Source organism: Prunus dulcis, chromosome 2 (genome assembly GCF_902201215.1).
Source record: "Prunus dulcis chromosome 2, ALMONDv2, whole genome shotgun sequence".
In the NCBI taxonomy this organism is placed as follows: domain Eukaryota; kingdom Viridiplantae; phylum Streptophyta; class Magnoliopsida; order Rosales; family Rosaceae; genus Prunus; species Prunus dulcis.
Window position 1 is genome coordinate 2,808,278 of NC_047651.1, and position 16,441 is coordinate 2,824,718.

The following is a 16,441-nucleotide window of genomic DNA, read 5'->3' on the forward strand; positions in this document are numbered from 1 at the left end:
ACTCTACCATAAAAAAATCAAAAATAAAAACTAAAAATAAAATAATGGCTTTTTATCACAAAACGTCCTTGACTTTTGCGAAATTATCAGATTGCATTCTTAAAGTTTTTTTGTATCATTCATGGTTTCTAACATTAATATGGAGGCTCTTAAATAGTCTTCTGTCAAAAAAACTGTTAAATCCAGGGATATAATCGTCAAATCAATCTAAAATTATAAAATATATATAATTGGTTTTCTTAAATTGGTTTTCTGTTTGAAAGAGCCAAACTCTTGTTTGGCAAGAATTCATGCAATCAGAATCTCCACCGAGGCTAGGCAAAACAAAGACTGGGACTTTGAGATCAAGGGATATTTTTCTGATGTAGGATTGTTGACTCAAGAGGCAACACAATGGCACATGTAATAATCCCTACTCATGAAAGAATATATAAAAAGTTTCATTCTTAGTTTCTATTGAAATTCTGAATGTTTGGATTGGTTTATTGATCACAATGAAACACAGATAGGGGTAAAGAAGGAGTTGATGGCAAGCAAGGATCTCTACCATGTTGTGGTGACACCAGACATGGATCAAGCTTTTGTTATTGGGGTCATTACCATTCTTGATTACATATATGTTGAATCCACTAGGTGCTAGTAATTCTTATATTCAAGAGAAGCTGTACTAATTGGGGAGGTATCTTCACAATCTGAAGATTTAAAGTTGAAAAAAGGACCTAAAACTCAAAAAACCCAGCTGCTGTTTTAGCCTAGAAATTTGAAGTTTTTCGTCGCCAAAAGTTTTTAGCGACGGATGTTCATCAGATTGTTCGTGGCTAAACATTTTCTGCGACGGTGTTCTTCAGATTTTTTGTCACTAAAAGTCAAATTTCCAGATCAACTTTAGACTTATATATATGCCTTGGGCTCTGGCCAATTGAGACAGATGTTCCAAATTTTCTATTTTTTTGTATTTCCTTGGTTATATATATACAGTCCTGATCTCTTGGACTACAATGGTCTAAGAGATTTGTTGTTGTAGTCCAAGAGATTTGTGGTCACTCACTGTTGGATGTAAATTCAACGGTTCGCTCACTCTTGCACTCCTTTTAAAAAACTTTTTTCAATCATTAAATTAATATCCAACGGTGGGTGACTACAATCTCTTGGACTCCTGTAGTCCAAGAGATCGGGACTATATATATATATATTAATTTTAGATTGATTTGACGATTATATCCTTGAATTTAACAGTTTTTTGATAGAGGGACTATTTTAGGGACAATGAATGATACAAAAAAACTTTAAGAATTTAATATGATAGTTTCGCAAACATTAGAGATGTTTTGTGATAAAAAGACTAAAATAATTATCAAACGGTGCTATTTTTTGTGTGTGTTTTGGTCGAACCTTTGAATCTGCGTTGAATATATATTTCACATTACTGTTGAGAAATTAAAAATGGAGGGTTTTGGAGAGGAACGGAAGCAAGCAGTACTACTACTGACGTGATCTTTATCAGAGCCAAAATTCAAAAACCCCAAAATTTGCAAGTCTCCCTGTTATACTCCACTAAAACCTAACTTCCCCTCAAACCACACCTCCTCTTCAGTCCTCCTATCCCAAAACCTAATTTGGGGTCCTCAATCAGTGAGCACATTCGCAATGACGAAGGTGTACGGAACAGGGGCATACGATTTCAAGCGCCACCATGTCGCCGAGTACCCGGTCGAGCAACCCCACCAGCCCGGCGACAAGCCGGTTGAGGCCAAACCCGGTTCAGCTCTCCCGAGCTCTATAACCTTGTCGGAGATTCAGCGGGACCGCCTTACGATGATTGCCGCTGCTAACTGGTCCAAAACCGGCGACACCTCACAGCCCAAGCAACCCTTGGACCCAGAGCTGGTGAAGGAGATCTATCAAACGGAGTTATCAGTTAAAGAGGGTCAGAGAAAGACCGTACCATTACAGAGGGTGATGATTTTGGAGGTCAGTCAGTACTTGGAGAACTATCTATGGCCCAATTTTGACCCGGAAACTGCCACGTTCGAGCACGTTATGTCGATGATTCTCATGGTCAATGAGAAGGTATGAGTTTTGGAATTGTAGTTTTGGTGTTTGTGGAATTAGGGTATGCTTGGTTGCTAAAAAACTGTTGGGCAAGAAAACTTATCCAAGTAGGGATTTTTTTTGGGTTAGATAGTGGAACAATTATTTCATTTTCTTAGAGTTTAAGGTTCACGTATTCAGTTTTTAAGGTTTCCAAGCAGTGTAAGAGAGGAGGTAGGTTTTGTATTTAAACGCAATTACCAGTTATGATTAAACTTGTCTCTTGATTTTTGGACTTTCAGTTTCGAGAGAATGTGGCAGCTTGGGTATGCTTTTATGACCGGAAAGACGTGTTTAAGGGATTCCTTGAGAGGGTTCTTCGGCTTAAATCGGTATGTCCCCATTTTATTGGAAATCCCATATTTCTTCATTTATGAAAAATGGTTTAAGGAATTTTCTGTTAATGTTTATTTTATTTTAAAGAAACTCAGTATTACTGAAGTTTATATATGGTGCTATGAAGCTTACGTGATTTTGTCCAGTACAGTGTTGGTATTTTTTTTTATATGTTTGGAATGGTTTATTGATTCCTTCTCCATGAGTTATGAAAAAATTTGCATAACAAGTTTTAAAAATAGGAAACCTGGCTTTATTAATAAAAAGCAATGGTACAATACTGAGGACAATATATTCTCTAAAGGAAAAACAAAATAAACTAAACTATCATCTACCTACATAATATATCCGAGATGCATTAAGAAACAACAGCATGCCAATTTTGAAAACATAACAGAAAACGAAGCTCTCATTAAACACTGATGCCTAAAGAGAAGCCCAAAAGTGAACCCTTTCCCACAAATAATCGACCTTTTTACTCAATAGTGCTTGTGGGTTTGGTTTGTACTGTTATCTTCTTATGATAGCGTCCAATATTCTGTTCTCCTATCTATTTTTCTTGTTATTTTCCTGATTTTGTTATTGTTATGACTTTTTAATCCTTGAATGAAGACATTTACAAAATTTCTTGATTTATTCTCAATTAATAGTCTACTTTTTCATTATATGGTGCTTCTCTCCATACATTTATCATGTTCATGTGTAGCAATCTTGCCTAGTTAGGTTGTTACATGTTGGTTGATGTCCTTTGGTAAAATCAGGAGTATTCTGTATGTTTACACCCTGGTGCATAATCTGTTTAAATTTGCATATGATGTTCATGAGTAGCAATCTTGCCTTGTTCGGTTGTTACATGTTGTCCTTTGGTAAAATCAGGAGTATTCTGTATGTGTACAGCCTGGTGCATAATCAGTGTTAAATTTGCATATGATGAACCATCTGGTTAAATGGTCTCTTGGTCATTGAGTACTCAGAAACTGATAGATGGTAATGTTTGACATTTCAAATATGGTTTAAAAAAGTTGGTTGGGGACGGGGGATATCAAGGAGATTAGTTTGATTTTCAATGAATTCTTCAAGTGTTTTACATTTCAGACTTATATTGATGTTGTTATCTTTGCAGGGAAGAGAATTAAGTATAGCAGAGAAGACAAATTATCTAGTTTTCATGATTAATGCCTTTCAGGTATGGTAGCATCCTAATGTTTGGTTTTATATTTTTATCTGATATATCCTGAGCTAGAAATATGTGTTGGACGGCTACTCCCTATCAAGGATGAAAATATTGGCCATGGAGATAATATCGGGCCTCTAATTTACGGATATTTCGGGGGATATATCAATATTGTTTTAGGTATCGCGAAAAATTGACAAAAAAGACAGATATTGGCCTTAAAGCACAGAAGTTTGGAGTGAAAATTTCATGGATGTTAAGCACAACCCATCAGCAGCACAAAAGGCTATAAATAAATTGATAAATGACCCATTGACAACCTGACAAAACAAAGACATAACTCAACCCATTAGAAGGCATGAGACTTAATAAAGAGAGAATATGAGACAGAAGATGAACCCAAAAAAAGAAAAAGAATTTCACCTTGCCTACCCAGAGGTGAATAACTGGTGTCCCAAAAAAAGCATTAGGTTATTGAGTATTGAGGTTGATTCAGTGGCTGGGTTAGATTGTTGGGTTTGAATTTGCATCATCTTCCTTCGGTTACCTTCAAAACTAAAGAAAATTTTCTGGGTTATTTGGCTGGTATCGGGGAAATATCGGAAAATATTGAAGATATCGCAAGTATTGGAGATATATCGCTGATAGGGGGGAAGAAATAGGCTTACACCCCTGTATCGATGTCGACACCTGAAAATAGTGATATATCAGCTGATATTTTAGTCCTTGCTCCCTATAAACAATACATTGTTGTTTCTGTTGATGTTACTAAATGATTGTTTATAATACGCTTCACCTTTAAACTCTTATTGTTTTGTCCAGAACCTATATCTTCTTTATTACTTAAACCAGACTCTTAATTTGTTTGACTTTTGACTTTCATTAAAGTGAGTGAATACTTCATGTGGTTATATTTAAATTGTTGGTTCTTATTGCACGGCAGTATCCTTGAACTCTTTGTACATCTGTAAAGTCTTAGCAAACTTTTGATTCGTTATTTTTGAACATTTCCATTGAAATGTACTTCCAGAGAGTGATTTATGATATTTCAGTTTTTGATACTTGAACAATCATCACCTGTGCATTGTTGTGGATGATTGACAACACGCAGGAGCTTTAGATGTGGGGACTTCGGGATCCTGCAAACCTGTATGCTGTTGTGCATCCACAGCGCAACAGCGTGCAGGTGATATTTTTTCTCAATACCTAAGTACTTTCAAAATATGCAGTGAGATGCTTGATGCTTTTGCTAGATGTGTCTCAGGATTTTGCATTTACAGCCAAATTTTCTTTCATTCTTTTCTTCTGCCAGTTAAACTCTTTTTTAGGATTTTTAGTGTATGAAGTGTTTTATTAGTTTTTACCTTCAAAAGCATCAGTGTCTTTGACCTTTCTCTGCTTTGTTTAATCTGGACAGCCTTTGTTTCTTAAGTCCAGAAAACATTCATCTGGTCAAATGGTCTAACAGCCATCAAGTATGTGCGCATCATATACTGCTAATAATATGTGATTCTGGCCTTTATAGAGGTTTAGCCTGCATAGGTTGTTCGCATCAATTTTCTATATCAATCTGTGTACTGAGATTAATAGCTTAAAGTAATTATAAACATACCAATTAGTCTTGATGCAATTATTTCTTTTAGAGGATCTGAATATTGTGGTGAAGTACATAAATGATTTTGCGATTGTGGTAAAGTACTTAATATCATACACATACTGAATTTTGTGACAGAGTTTGGAAGATGAAATTGTCAGTGACACTGTCCTTACGTTAGCAAGTTTGGAATCATGGCACAGTTTGTCATATGGTCGTTTTCAGGTAACATATATATTTTCTGTTTTAAAAATCTATTTTCGTTGTCATCAGAACTTATGTATGATCTGGATTTTATGGTACTTGATTTGCTTCTTTCATTTGCAGATGGAGCTTTGTTTTAATCCAGATTTGATCAAGAAATGGAAAAAGATGATAAGAAAGGAAGCCAAGGAGGCTGCAAAACGAGGAGAGCCTTTTGACCCCTCAACTACACTCGAAGTTCAGTTCTTGAGAAACCTAATTGAAGAGTTCCTGGAGGTAAAATTTCACACTTCTAAATTCTGAGCAATGCTTGAGGTCTGTGCTTGCCAATGCTAAGGAATTTATGGAACTATTATTTTTATTTTTGTGCCTGTTCTAGATACTTGATTCCAAGGTTGTACCCCCAGATCGTAGTATCAATGAAGATGATCAACTTGTTGAAGCTAATAGACTGGAGCATGTTGATGATGCTTGTGTTTTGTATTGTGAGAGGTTTATGGAATTTCTTATTGACCTCTTGAGCCAACTACCAACAAGGAGGTACATTTTGCATTTATGTTCATTTCTTATTGACCTTTCTATTTTGTACATAAAATTTTGAACAAATAGGTGTCCTTTTTTACCATTCTCCTCGATAATTGGGTTAATTTATGCTAGCATAGGTATAAGTAGAAGAATGTTATGTGTACTACAGTTTTTCCTTTGATATAGTCATATACTCTGCCAGTTTGTTTTTTGCTAATTCAGTGTAATTGTTTGTGGAAATACGTTTGGTATTATTAGGACGGTTTGTGAATTTCATGTTTTCCTGAACGTCATCATATGCCCACTCTCCTATTATCTCCTTTCTTTTTAAATTTTGTCAATAACATAGAGGATAGATTCATTTCCGCAAAGATATATAGTTTACAGAAAGTGGGTCACAATTTGGATCTTTTTATTTGTAAAACTTTTATACTGAGGTTTTAACCTATTGGCATGTGCTTTTGTTATGAGAGTTAGAGCTTTCAATTTGAAGGCTATATTTTGCTATATTTTGTTTTATTCTCTTGTTATTACATCAATTTTATCATCTTTTGATTGCAGGTACTTGAGGCCTCTTGTTGCTGATGTTGCTGTTGTTGCCAAATGCCACTTGAGTGCTCTGTATAGACACGAGAAGGGGAAACTCTTTGCACAATTGGTCGACTTGCTCCAGTTTTATGAAGGGTTTGAGATTAATGATCATGATGGGACACAACTGACAGATGATGAGGTGCTTCAATCTCATTATGATCGCGTCCAATCTTTCCAGCTACTTGCCTTTAAAAAGGTTCCTAAGGTCTGTATATAAGCAGTCATATACGGAGACTGATTTAAAAGGAGTCTCTGCTTTCTTATTCCGTGTTTTCCTCCATAGATTGATGCTAATGTTCTAATTTTTTTCTCTCCCTGTTGTGCTTATAGTTGCGAGAGCTTGCATTGGCTAACATTGGTTCAATTGACAAGCGCAATGATCTCTCAAAGAAATTGTCTGTACTTCCTCCAGAAGAATTGAAGGATTTGGTTTGTTCAAAGGTATGTATGACAGATTGATAAGCATGTTAGTGAAGGTGGCGTAGTTTGAAAATCTCTATTTTGTTACCCAGAGCTGATATTTACTTATGCTAATGAGCATGGGGCTTTAATTTATTTTTCATAGTGTTTTGTGTGGAAATTGTTAGTGAAAAGGTAATGTACACAATGCTTTCACTTAATCTAACAGTGTATTGTCTCAAGTTAATCACTTGTTAACAAAAAGAGGGGTGCTGCATTCCAGCCAAGCCATAGCCTGGTCCTAATGGCCACAGCTAAGCCCTATCCTGGCTCTTTTGGTTGTTCTCTCTTTCTGTTTTAAACTTTTTTCTTAATGATTTTCAAGTGAATAAAACTTAAACTAAGTTGATGAAACCATGGGCAATAGATCAGAAGTTAGAGAAGAGAAAAGGTGAGGTTGAAAGCGATATGCTGGATGGTGACTCCAGGGAGAAGGAGAGGTAGAGATAGAAACAAGGAGAGAGGCATGTATAATGTTGACAGCATTAGTGAGATGCGTAGGTAGGGCGGCATGAACTATTTTATCTTTATTTTAAAACTTAGTATTTAATAAATGTTTAGTTGGGGTTGGTCAGACTTTTGACTTTGGACCATTATGTCTAGGCTGCCGAACTAGAGGGCTAAGCCCTATGGACTTCTAGAGGCCAACTCTGCTCCTTTTTTGTAGGCTTTATTTTTTATACTGTTTAGTGGAGAAAGGAATTGGTTTAAGGGTCAAAAGTAATTCTGTTAGAAGAGGGAGAAAGATCACTCATGTAGACAACTTCTACTTTACTGAATAAAGGCTTAGTTGAGCTGACTTGATTTAACGAATCTAGCATTAGAACTGTAATTGTATTTATCTCTCTCTCTTTTATTCATAGGGTAATTGCGTTTGATTTTTGAGCTTTAATATTGAGAAAGTTAGAGATGAAGTAATCATTTTGCTCGTGTTTGTTGAGTATTCAAGTGAATGTTGTCTATCCATATTTTTTTCTGTTTCAGGACGAATCTGTTGCAATTTTTATTTCATTGGTCTCTGAGTTATCTAATTAATTACTTGCGTCTTAGGAATGCAAGCTTTCCAATTTAGTTTTCTCCATGTTTCTCTCTCCCTCTCTGCATCTCTCTGTCTCTGTCTCTCTGTCTCTCTGTCTTTCTCTGTCTCTCTGTCTGTCTCTGTCTGTCTCTGTCTGTCTTTGTCTCTGTCTGTCTGTCTGTCTCTCTCTGTCTCTCTCTCTCTCTGTGGGTATGTGTGCTGAATTTATAGTGATAAATCTCATCATTATGTAATTTTGCGAATATTTGTTTTGCTGATATTTTTTCTGTTATGCAGCTGAAAGTAGTTTCAAAGGATGATCCTTGGTCACAGAGGGTTGATTTCCTTATTGAAGTCATGGTTTCCTTTTTTGAGAAGCAGCAGTCTCAAAAAGAAAAAATAAATGCTCTTCCACTTTACCCAAATGAGCTGATTATGTGGGATGAAAGCCTTGTGCCAAGCATTAATTATTCTGGAGAAGGTTGTCTAGCCCTTCCAAAACTTAATTTACAATTCTTAACATTACATGATTATCTCCTCAGAAATTTCAATCTCTTTCGTCTCGAATCAACATATGAGATTCGTGAGGATATTCAGGAAGCGGTGCCGCATCTTCTTTCCTACATTAATAATGAAGGAGAAACTGCTTTTCGTGGTTGGTCAAGGATGGCTGTGCCGATCAAACAGTTTAGGATCAGTGAGGTAAAACAGCCAAATATTGGTGAAGTCAAGCCAGCTGCTGTAACAGCAGAAGTTACTTTTAGCGTTTCCAGTTATAAAGCACAGATAAGATCAGAATGGAATGCTCTTAAAGAGCATGATGTTCTATTTTTACTTTCTATTCGTCCTTCCTTTGAGCCTCTAAGTGCAGAGGAGGATGGAAGAGCCAGTGTGCCTCAGAGGCTTGGTCTTCAATATGTACGGGGTTGTGAAATCATTGAGATTCGTGATGAGGAGGGAACTCTAATGAATGATTTTACTGGAAGAATTAAACGGGATGAGTGGAAGCCTCCAAAGGGAGAACTGAGAACTGTGACTGTTGCTTTAGATACAGCACAATACCACATGGATGTCAGCAACATTGCTGCAAAAGGCTCAGAAGATGTTTATGGGACATTCAACATATTGATGAGAAGAAAGCCCAAGGAGAATAATTTTAAAGCAATTTTAGAATCCATTAGAGATCTTATGAATGAATATTGTATTGTTCCTGACTGGTTGCACAACATTTTTCTGGGATATGGTAATCCTTCTGCTGCACAGTGGACTAATATGCCAGGTCTTTTGGCCACTGTTGATTTCAAAGATACTTTCCTTGATGCAGAGCATTTGAAGGAGTGTTTTCCAGATGATCAGGTTTGCTGATATATTTCCGTTTTGTTGAACTGTTGTCGGTCTGTCTGTTAGTATCCTGGGGAATGATTTTACTAAAGACTTTCTGGTTTGCATGTTCACTTTTTAGGTTTCTTTTATTAGTCCAGATGGTACAGAAAACTTGAATCCAAGCCCCCCTTTTCGAATAAGGCTTCCCAAGACGATCAAAAGCAGCACTAATGCTCTTCCAGGGAATAAGAAATCTACCGATTCTATCAGTGATGGCCCTGTGAAGAATTCTGATATTGAGAAAGAAAAAATTGTTGTTGAGGCATACACTCCTCCTGACCCAGGTCCTTATCCCCAAGATCAGCCAAAGAAGAACTCAGTTAGATTCACACCCACTCAGGTGCTATTCCTTCTTTTTAACTGTTTGTGTGATGCCATTTTGTTGCTTATGCGCGATTCTTAACTTTCTGCTTACATACGATCTTTCTTCTGTTGCAATATCCACTTGCCTTATCTTAAAAAGAAAATTGAGGTAAGACCTTGGATGAATAAATAAACTACACTAGTAAGCCAGAATTTTTTATATTTTTTTATACATTAGTAAGCCAGATTATTGAGGTATATTAGATTAATAGTTTCAACATTTTATGCCCTCTTTGTATCAGCTTTAGTTATTCTCTGAAAATCACGTAACACAGTATATGATGGGTAATAGTAGTACGAAATAGGAATTTGTAGATTGTTTTATTTTTCAAACATCTTTTAGTTCTTTGTGAAGTTATAATGGATTGGTAAAGTAACAAACTTCTAATTAGGAACCGTGTTTGTGTTATTTAGTCTCTGTTTTTAAAAGTTCTAATCTTGTTGTGTAGGTTGGAGCAATCATCTCAGGTATTCAGCCAGGACTCACAATGGTTGTGGGTCCACCTGGTACGGGAAAGACAGATACAGCTGTCCAAATTCTGAATGTTCTTTATCATAATTGTCCATCTCAGAGAACATTGATAATCACTCATTCAAACCAGGCTCTCAATGACCTTTTTGAGAAGATAATGCAGGTTGAAATTTTAAATTCTAATATTTTTAGTTGGTTAAATCCTGTGTATCGCTTGCTTCCAAGGTGGGATGAAGTATTTAATATTTTCCTATTTTCTATTTTAGAGGGATGTGCCTGCACGCTATCTGCTTCGACTTGGTCAAGGAGAACAAGAGCTAGCAACTGATCTTGATTTCAGCCGACAAGGTCGTGTCAATGCCATGCTTGTGCGGCGCTTAGAGTTGCTAAGTGAAGTGGAGAGGCTGGCAAGATCTCTCCAGTTGCCTGAGGATGTAGGTTATACTTGTGAAACTGCTGGTTACTTTTGGTTGCTTCATGTATACTCGCGCTGGGAGCAATTCCTTGCTGCTTGTGTGGACAATAAAGATAAACCATCATTTGTTAAAGATCGTTTTCCCTTCAAGGAGTTCTTCTCCAACACTCCGAAACCAGTCTTTACGGGTGAGTCCTTCGAGAAAGATATGCGGGCAGCTAAGGGTTGCTTTCGTCATCTTAAGACTATGTTTCAAGAGCTTGAAGAGTGTAGGGCATTTGAATTACTGAAGTCCACTGCTGATCGAGCAAATTACCTGATGACCAAGCAAGCAAAGATAGTTGCCATGACATGCACTCATGCAGCTCTAAAAAGGAAGGATTTCCTTCAGTTAGGTTTCAAGTATGACAACTTGCTCATGGAAGAAAGTGCTCAAATTTTGGAGATTGAAACTTTCATTCCAATGTTGCTCCAGAGGCAGGAAGATGGTTATGCACGGCTGAAACGCTGCATCTTGATTGGTGATCATCACCAGTTGCCTCCTGTTGTCAAGAATATGGCATTCCAAAAGTACAGCCACATGGACCAGTCTCTCTTTACAAGGTTTGTCCGTTTGGGCATTCCTTATATTGAACTTAATGCCCAGGGTAGAGCCAGGCCAAGTATAGCCAAACTGTACAACTGGAGATACAGAGATCTGGGAGACCTTCCTTATGTAAAGGAGGATGCCATTTTCCATAGGGCAAATTCTGGGTTCTCCTATGAATATCAATTAGTGGATGTACCAGATTACCATGACAGAGGTGAGTCTGCTCCATCACCTTGGTTCTACCAAAACGAGGGGGAAGCAGAATACGTTGTCAGTGTCTATATCTATATGCGTCTACTTGGGTACCCTGCAAATAAGATATCCATATTGACCACTTACAATGGCCAGAAGCTTTTAATCCGTGATGTTATCAACAGACGATGTGCTCCCTATGACTTCATAGGCCCTCCCAGCAAGGTAAGTAATAAGATCACCCCTTCACTTCACAAATGGGCTAGAATGGCAATATGTTATATAAAATGTCAGGCACACACACCAAAAATATAAGAATCTAACCGTCCAATTGTGAAATTCAAAGGTCTATCAGCAAGTTGTTGGCTCTATAGGTTAGTTTAGTTCTCTTTGATCCCCTCAGAACAAAACACCAGGAACTATGAAGGTTTCTTTATATGGTATTGTTAATGCATTTAGTCCTCTATGGTGTGCTATGCCAGAGATAAATGTCCTGCATCCTGACCCATGAACTCTGCTAACATTTTTCGCTTTTTACACTTGGTGATTGCATTTAGTATAATACTGTTTCTGTCGAGCTGTGATCTCATTAGTGAAAAATGTTTTTCATTGTGTTCTCAGGTTACAACAGTTGATAAATTTCAAGGTCAGCAAAATGATTTCATATTGCTCTCTCTTGTGCGTACTCGCTTTGTGGGTCACCTTCGTGATGTTAGAAGATTGATTGTAGCCATGTCTCGTGCCCGACTGGGTCTCTATGTCTTCTGCCGCCGTTCTTTGTTTGAACAATGCTACGAACTTCAGCCCACATTCCAACTTCTACTTCAGAGACCTGACCACCTTGCTCTTAATTTGAATGAGATTTCATCAAACACAGAACGCCACGTTGAAGACACTGGTCCTATGCATCTTGTCAGCAGTGTTGATGAGATGATTGGTATCTACCAACAGCTTTATGAGGTATGCCTTCCATGCAATTATAATCTGTTTTCCTTAAGAGTTCCAAACCTCAATTTGAGTGAGTTGGTCTCGTAGTTGGGTTACCTAGGAGAATATTAATGAGATGACATGGGGGTCATCTCTCTCTCTCTCTTGTGCCCTTAGATTACAACCCCCTTCAGATTATATTATATGCTTTTGGTTATTCTTTTCTGATAAATTTCAACATTTGACTGCCATTGACATTTCTGAATTAGTAATCAGTAGAGAAAAAGCTAAATCTGGCCTGTTGGCTGATGAGGACTTACTCTCTTGCAAAAGACTTGCCCCATAATCTTACTAATTGGTTGGAATTTCGTTATCTGGTTTCTGAAAGCTTTCTTCTCTTTGCCAGGTAAAGTTTCATCAGTACATGGCTTACTCAGGTCGAGTAGCTCCATCCATAGATGCATTTGAGGAGAAAACAACTCAGGAAAATTTAATATCCGGGCAACATCACATGGATACAGATATACCTGTAACTTCCGATGGGGCACCAGAGGATAATACCCAGCATGGAAGCAATTTGGAAGAAGACACAAAAATGGATGCCCTTGCAAATGGTCAAAATCTGGAGTCATCACTCGAGAACCACTCAAATGGGGGGACAGATGTGGAAGCTGGTGGCGGTGACAGAAATGTGCCACCTGAAAGCAATTCTGATGAAACAAATATGGAAGAGTAGTATGCTTAGCAGTGATCCCATGCGGATGTTCTTTTTGCGTAATTGGTCAATCTGCTAGATATTTGAGTTAATCCAGTCCCTTCGGTCAAGGGAAACCAATAACCAAAGCCTCAATACAATTCATATTAGCTGTGTGGTGATGTTTGTTGGTGCTGCTTGTGGGATGGAGAAGTATATATTGAGGAGATTGGCAAAGAGCATGCTTTTATGCACAGTGCGAAATTTTTGCAGAAATTCGTAGGAACTTTACATGTTTATGGCTGGTTGAAGGGTTTGATTGTAAGTGAAATCCTTTTGTAGCACACATCACCTCTGTATCTTTGTTGATCCTAGTTATCAATTAGCATGCTAATGAATTAACATGTAATTTGGGGATTTACTCAAGTTCCTTCACGGTGAAAAAGTCCTATGGCTTCATCTTTTTCATAGTTTAGAAAAGTGGAATTTATTCTGAACATTGGTCACTCCAGTACCCCAAAAATATGTTCACAAGAACTATTGAGTGAAATTTTGATTGAAAAATAAAATGGTGAGACCTCTAAGAGGGCAAGAAAAATTTCATGACATTTTGCCAACAGAAGAGAAGTAAGCTGTTCCAACAGTTTATCATCAAATATTCTGCTTTTATTGATCCTATCAAAAAGAACCCCAAATACACACCAAATCTCATATGTTCTCTCTGAAGTCTGGTCATCACTCACACTGTAAGAGATTAGGACTTCACTATGAAAAGTTGTTTCCAAGTACATTGCTCTTTGAGTACATTCCACACCACAAAACGAAAATGGTCTTTCCAGCAGTTTCCCAGCTGTCTCAACTTGTAAAACAGAGCATATAAATACAAAGACTCTAGGAAACATAGGTAGGAGACGACCCAACTAACCGGTGGTGGCATTGTCAAATTCCTCACTAGCGTTGCACCTTTGGCATTTTGCCCTGGTATTGTTATTCCAGTTTGACCAAAAACAAAAAAAAAAAAAAAAAATAGATTTCACCACTTAGAGTTGTTGCCCTAAAATCTGCAGAAAACATCAATCTAGAAACTAAAGGGATGGCATATCCCTACGACTGACTAGCCAGCCCATAAAGTGAGAGAAGGTTGGTAACTGTCATGTCACTCCACATTAGACAAGAAGTTCTTTGTTCACATAATTATGTTATAACAAAAATATTACGAACAAGGTTGAAAATATTATAGTCAAAGTGATGTTAAATTAAGTTACATAGTTATGATTAAACACAATGCCTTTGGTCAATGTCTGAAGAGGGTTGAGGTTGTCCTTCTCCATGCCTTTGGGGAGAGCTTTCAACTTATCACAACCCGCGATAGATATGAATGTCAGGTTGGAGGATCTTGTTGGCAACCCTCCTCTCGGGAAGGAAACATGACTTGTACAATAATCAACTAATAAATATCGAAGATTGGCAAAGTGGCATAGGCCCTCAGGTAAGGATTTAAGATTTGCACATCGCTCGATTATAATAGCCTCAAAACGAGTGTTACCATGAAAACTTTCAGTTATCGCCTTCATCTATTCACAATCCCTTATGCAAAGGAATTTAAGTGATCTGGGTAGCTGGCTCCTGGATGATAAGGATGCCAGAGATGGGCACTGGTACATGTCTAAGTATTCAAGGCAAGATACCTCCTCTTGCATCAAACAAGGAGGAGAAGACGAAGAACCCTCTACTCTACTGCCTCCTGCTCCACTAATGATTTCAAATTTTGGCACCCCTGCTTATATGTATTTTTCTTATACTTGTTGGTAAATGAGATCTTGCAAAATACATCATAGAAATGCACAGCTCAATCTTTATTTCTTCAACATAAGGTGGAAAACTAGCTTCTGGAATATAAAGTAGACTTGGGCATTTATATATGTGAAGTGATTGAAGTGTTGTCAGGTGATGTAGTTGAAGAATTTGAGAGTTACTTTGAATAAGCAAACTGCGAAGAGATATCAGGTATGGCAGTAACCTATCTTCACTCTGCCATGAAGATGTCACGTTACCAGCCAGCAACTCTTTAACCTTTTTTAATCATCCTGTCATGAATCCCTCAGTTTGAAGCCTCAACTCTGAAAGTTTTGAAACATAAGACAGACTCCAGTAACTCGAAGTCAATCTCACTTTTATTTATACACCACCCCTTTGCAATTATGGACGTTGAATACACAAAGATGTTTATAGTCGGCAATTGAAACTACCAACTGGTCACAATCATGAACCATAAGATTTGTTAATGAATCAAGGTTTTCAGGTAACTTACCCTCTAGTCTGGGACATCTATTGATCGAAAGGGTTTTCAAGTGGAGGAAAACTCTAATTCCTTCATCTCCTTCACATGAATACCATTCCTTCCAATGTTGCATATCCTCAAACTCAAGGGTCTCCGATAGCGGAAAAGAGAAGCTTCCCTCTCCATAAAACTCAAGACCCACACTTTCCACTCCAGACATTCTTCTTAAATAAAGCATTCTGAGAGAAGGCAGTTGTCCAAGGGGTGGCAAGAATCGACAGTTACTACAATTCTCTAACGTTACAAGAACTACAATAGTGAATAAAGGATCTCCTATCCATTTTGAAATTGCAAACCACCATAACCCTTGATCATGAGCTCTTTGAGATTTCTATGAGGTTTTAACATTTTCAGAACGTCTGATTCATTTTCAGTTGTCACTCCATTCTAGGAGCAATGCATGAAGCCCTTCCTTGACATTTAAATTTGCTTATCTCGCATCCTCTGCATCAATCTTGAGAGGCACAATGTCCCTTGAAGATGCAGTAAGGGACCTATCTCTGTTACCATTGACTCACTATCTTTGCCCACCACAAGATTAGGCAATGCTTGCAAATTAGTCAATTGACTTAGTTGCGGAGGCATTTCTTCCAATGAAGGCACATTTGAATTGTTGAGATGGCGCAAATGAATTAAATTCCTCATGTTTGTAGGCAGTGCTTTCAGTTTAGAACAATTTCGCAGTTTTTGTATTATTCATTGATTTCAATCAAGATATGTCACTGTTTAACTCCTCGTTGACGATATACATGCATTAAAAAAATATATATACCTATATTGAACCAGATGATCACTTAATTCACAGTAACTTCTTTGAAAAGTTAGGTTACGTTAATGAAGTTTCAGTCATTCATTCAATTTATTAGGCTTTTTAATGCACTAATAGTGAGACGCTCGCAATTAATATAATCTTCGGCCTATTCCTGATACTAAAACCTTTGGCAGTAAGCGATTGCCAACGTTCAATGCATGTTGCACAAATATTTCCTAACAATCATCTTCTGATAATATCTTATGAATTTGAGTGGCTCCCATCGTTCTTGCAACTTTAGCATCATGGGCTGTCACAACTA

The 16,441-nt window shown here is 37.4% G+C and overlaps 1 protein-coding gene across 1 annotated transcript; it reads left to right on the forward strand.

The window, feature by feature from the left end:
• The first annotated feature begins 1,347 nt into the window (after positions 1-1,347).
• On the forward strand, positions 1,348-13,457 carry LOC117620274 (RNA helicase aquarius). The gene is made up of 14 exons (XM_034350436.1): positions 1,348-2,070; positions 2,334-2,423; positions 3,551-3,613; positions 5,334-5,420; positions 5,523-5,675; positions 5,779-5,939; positions 6,486-6,720; positions 6,846-6,956; positions 8,290-9,348; positions 9,455-9,715; positions 10,188-10,373; positions 10,477-11,631; positions 12,028-12,366; positions 12,740-13,457. Exons 1-14 carry the CDS (start codon positions 1,648-1,650, stop codon positions 13,067-13,069), a joined length of 4,653 nt encoding a protein of 1,550 aa, XP_034206327.1. The 5' UTR covers positions 1,348-1,647; the 3' UTR covers positions 13,070-13,457.
• Positions 13,458-16,441: the final 2,984 nt, after the last annotated feature.

Bases quoted from the DNA above. Each gene is read 5' to 3' on its own strand.
- LOC117620274 (XM_034350436.1), top strand. From the start codon at position 1,648: ATGACGAAGGTGTACGGAACAGGGGCATACGATTTCAAGCGCCACCAT. The intron at 5,421-5,522 runs GTAACATATATA...TTTCATTTGCAG, and splicing joins TGTCATATGGTCGTTTTCAG to ATGGAGCTTTGTTTTAATCC. The intron at 5,676-5,778 runs GTAAAATTTCAC...TGCCTGTTCTAG, and splicing joins TAATTGAAGAGTTCCTGGAG to ATACTTGATTCCAAGGTTGT.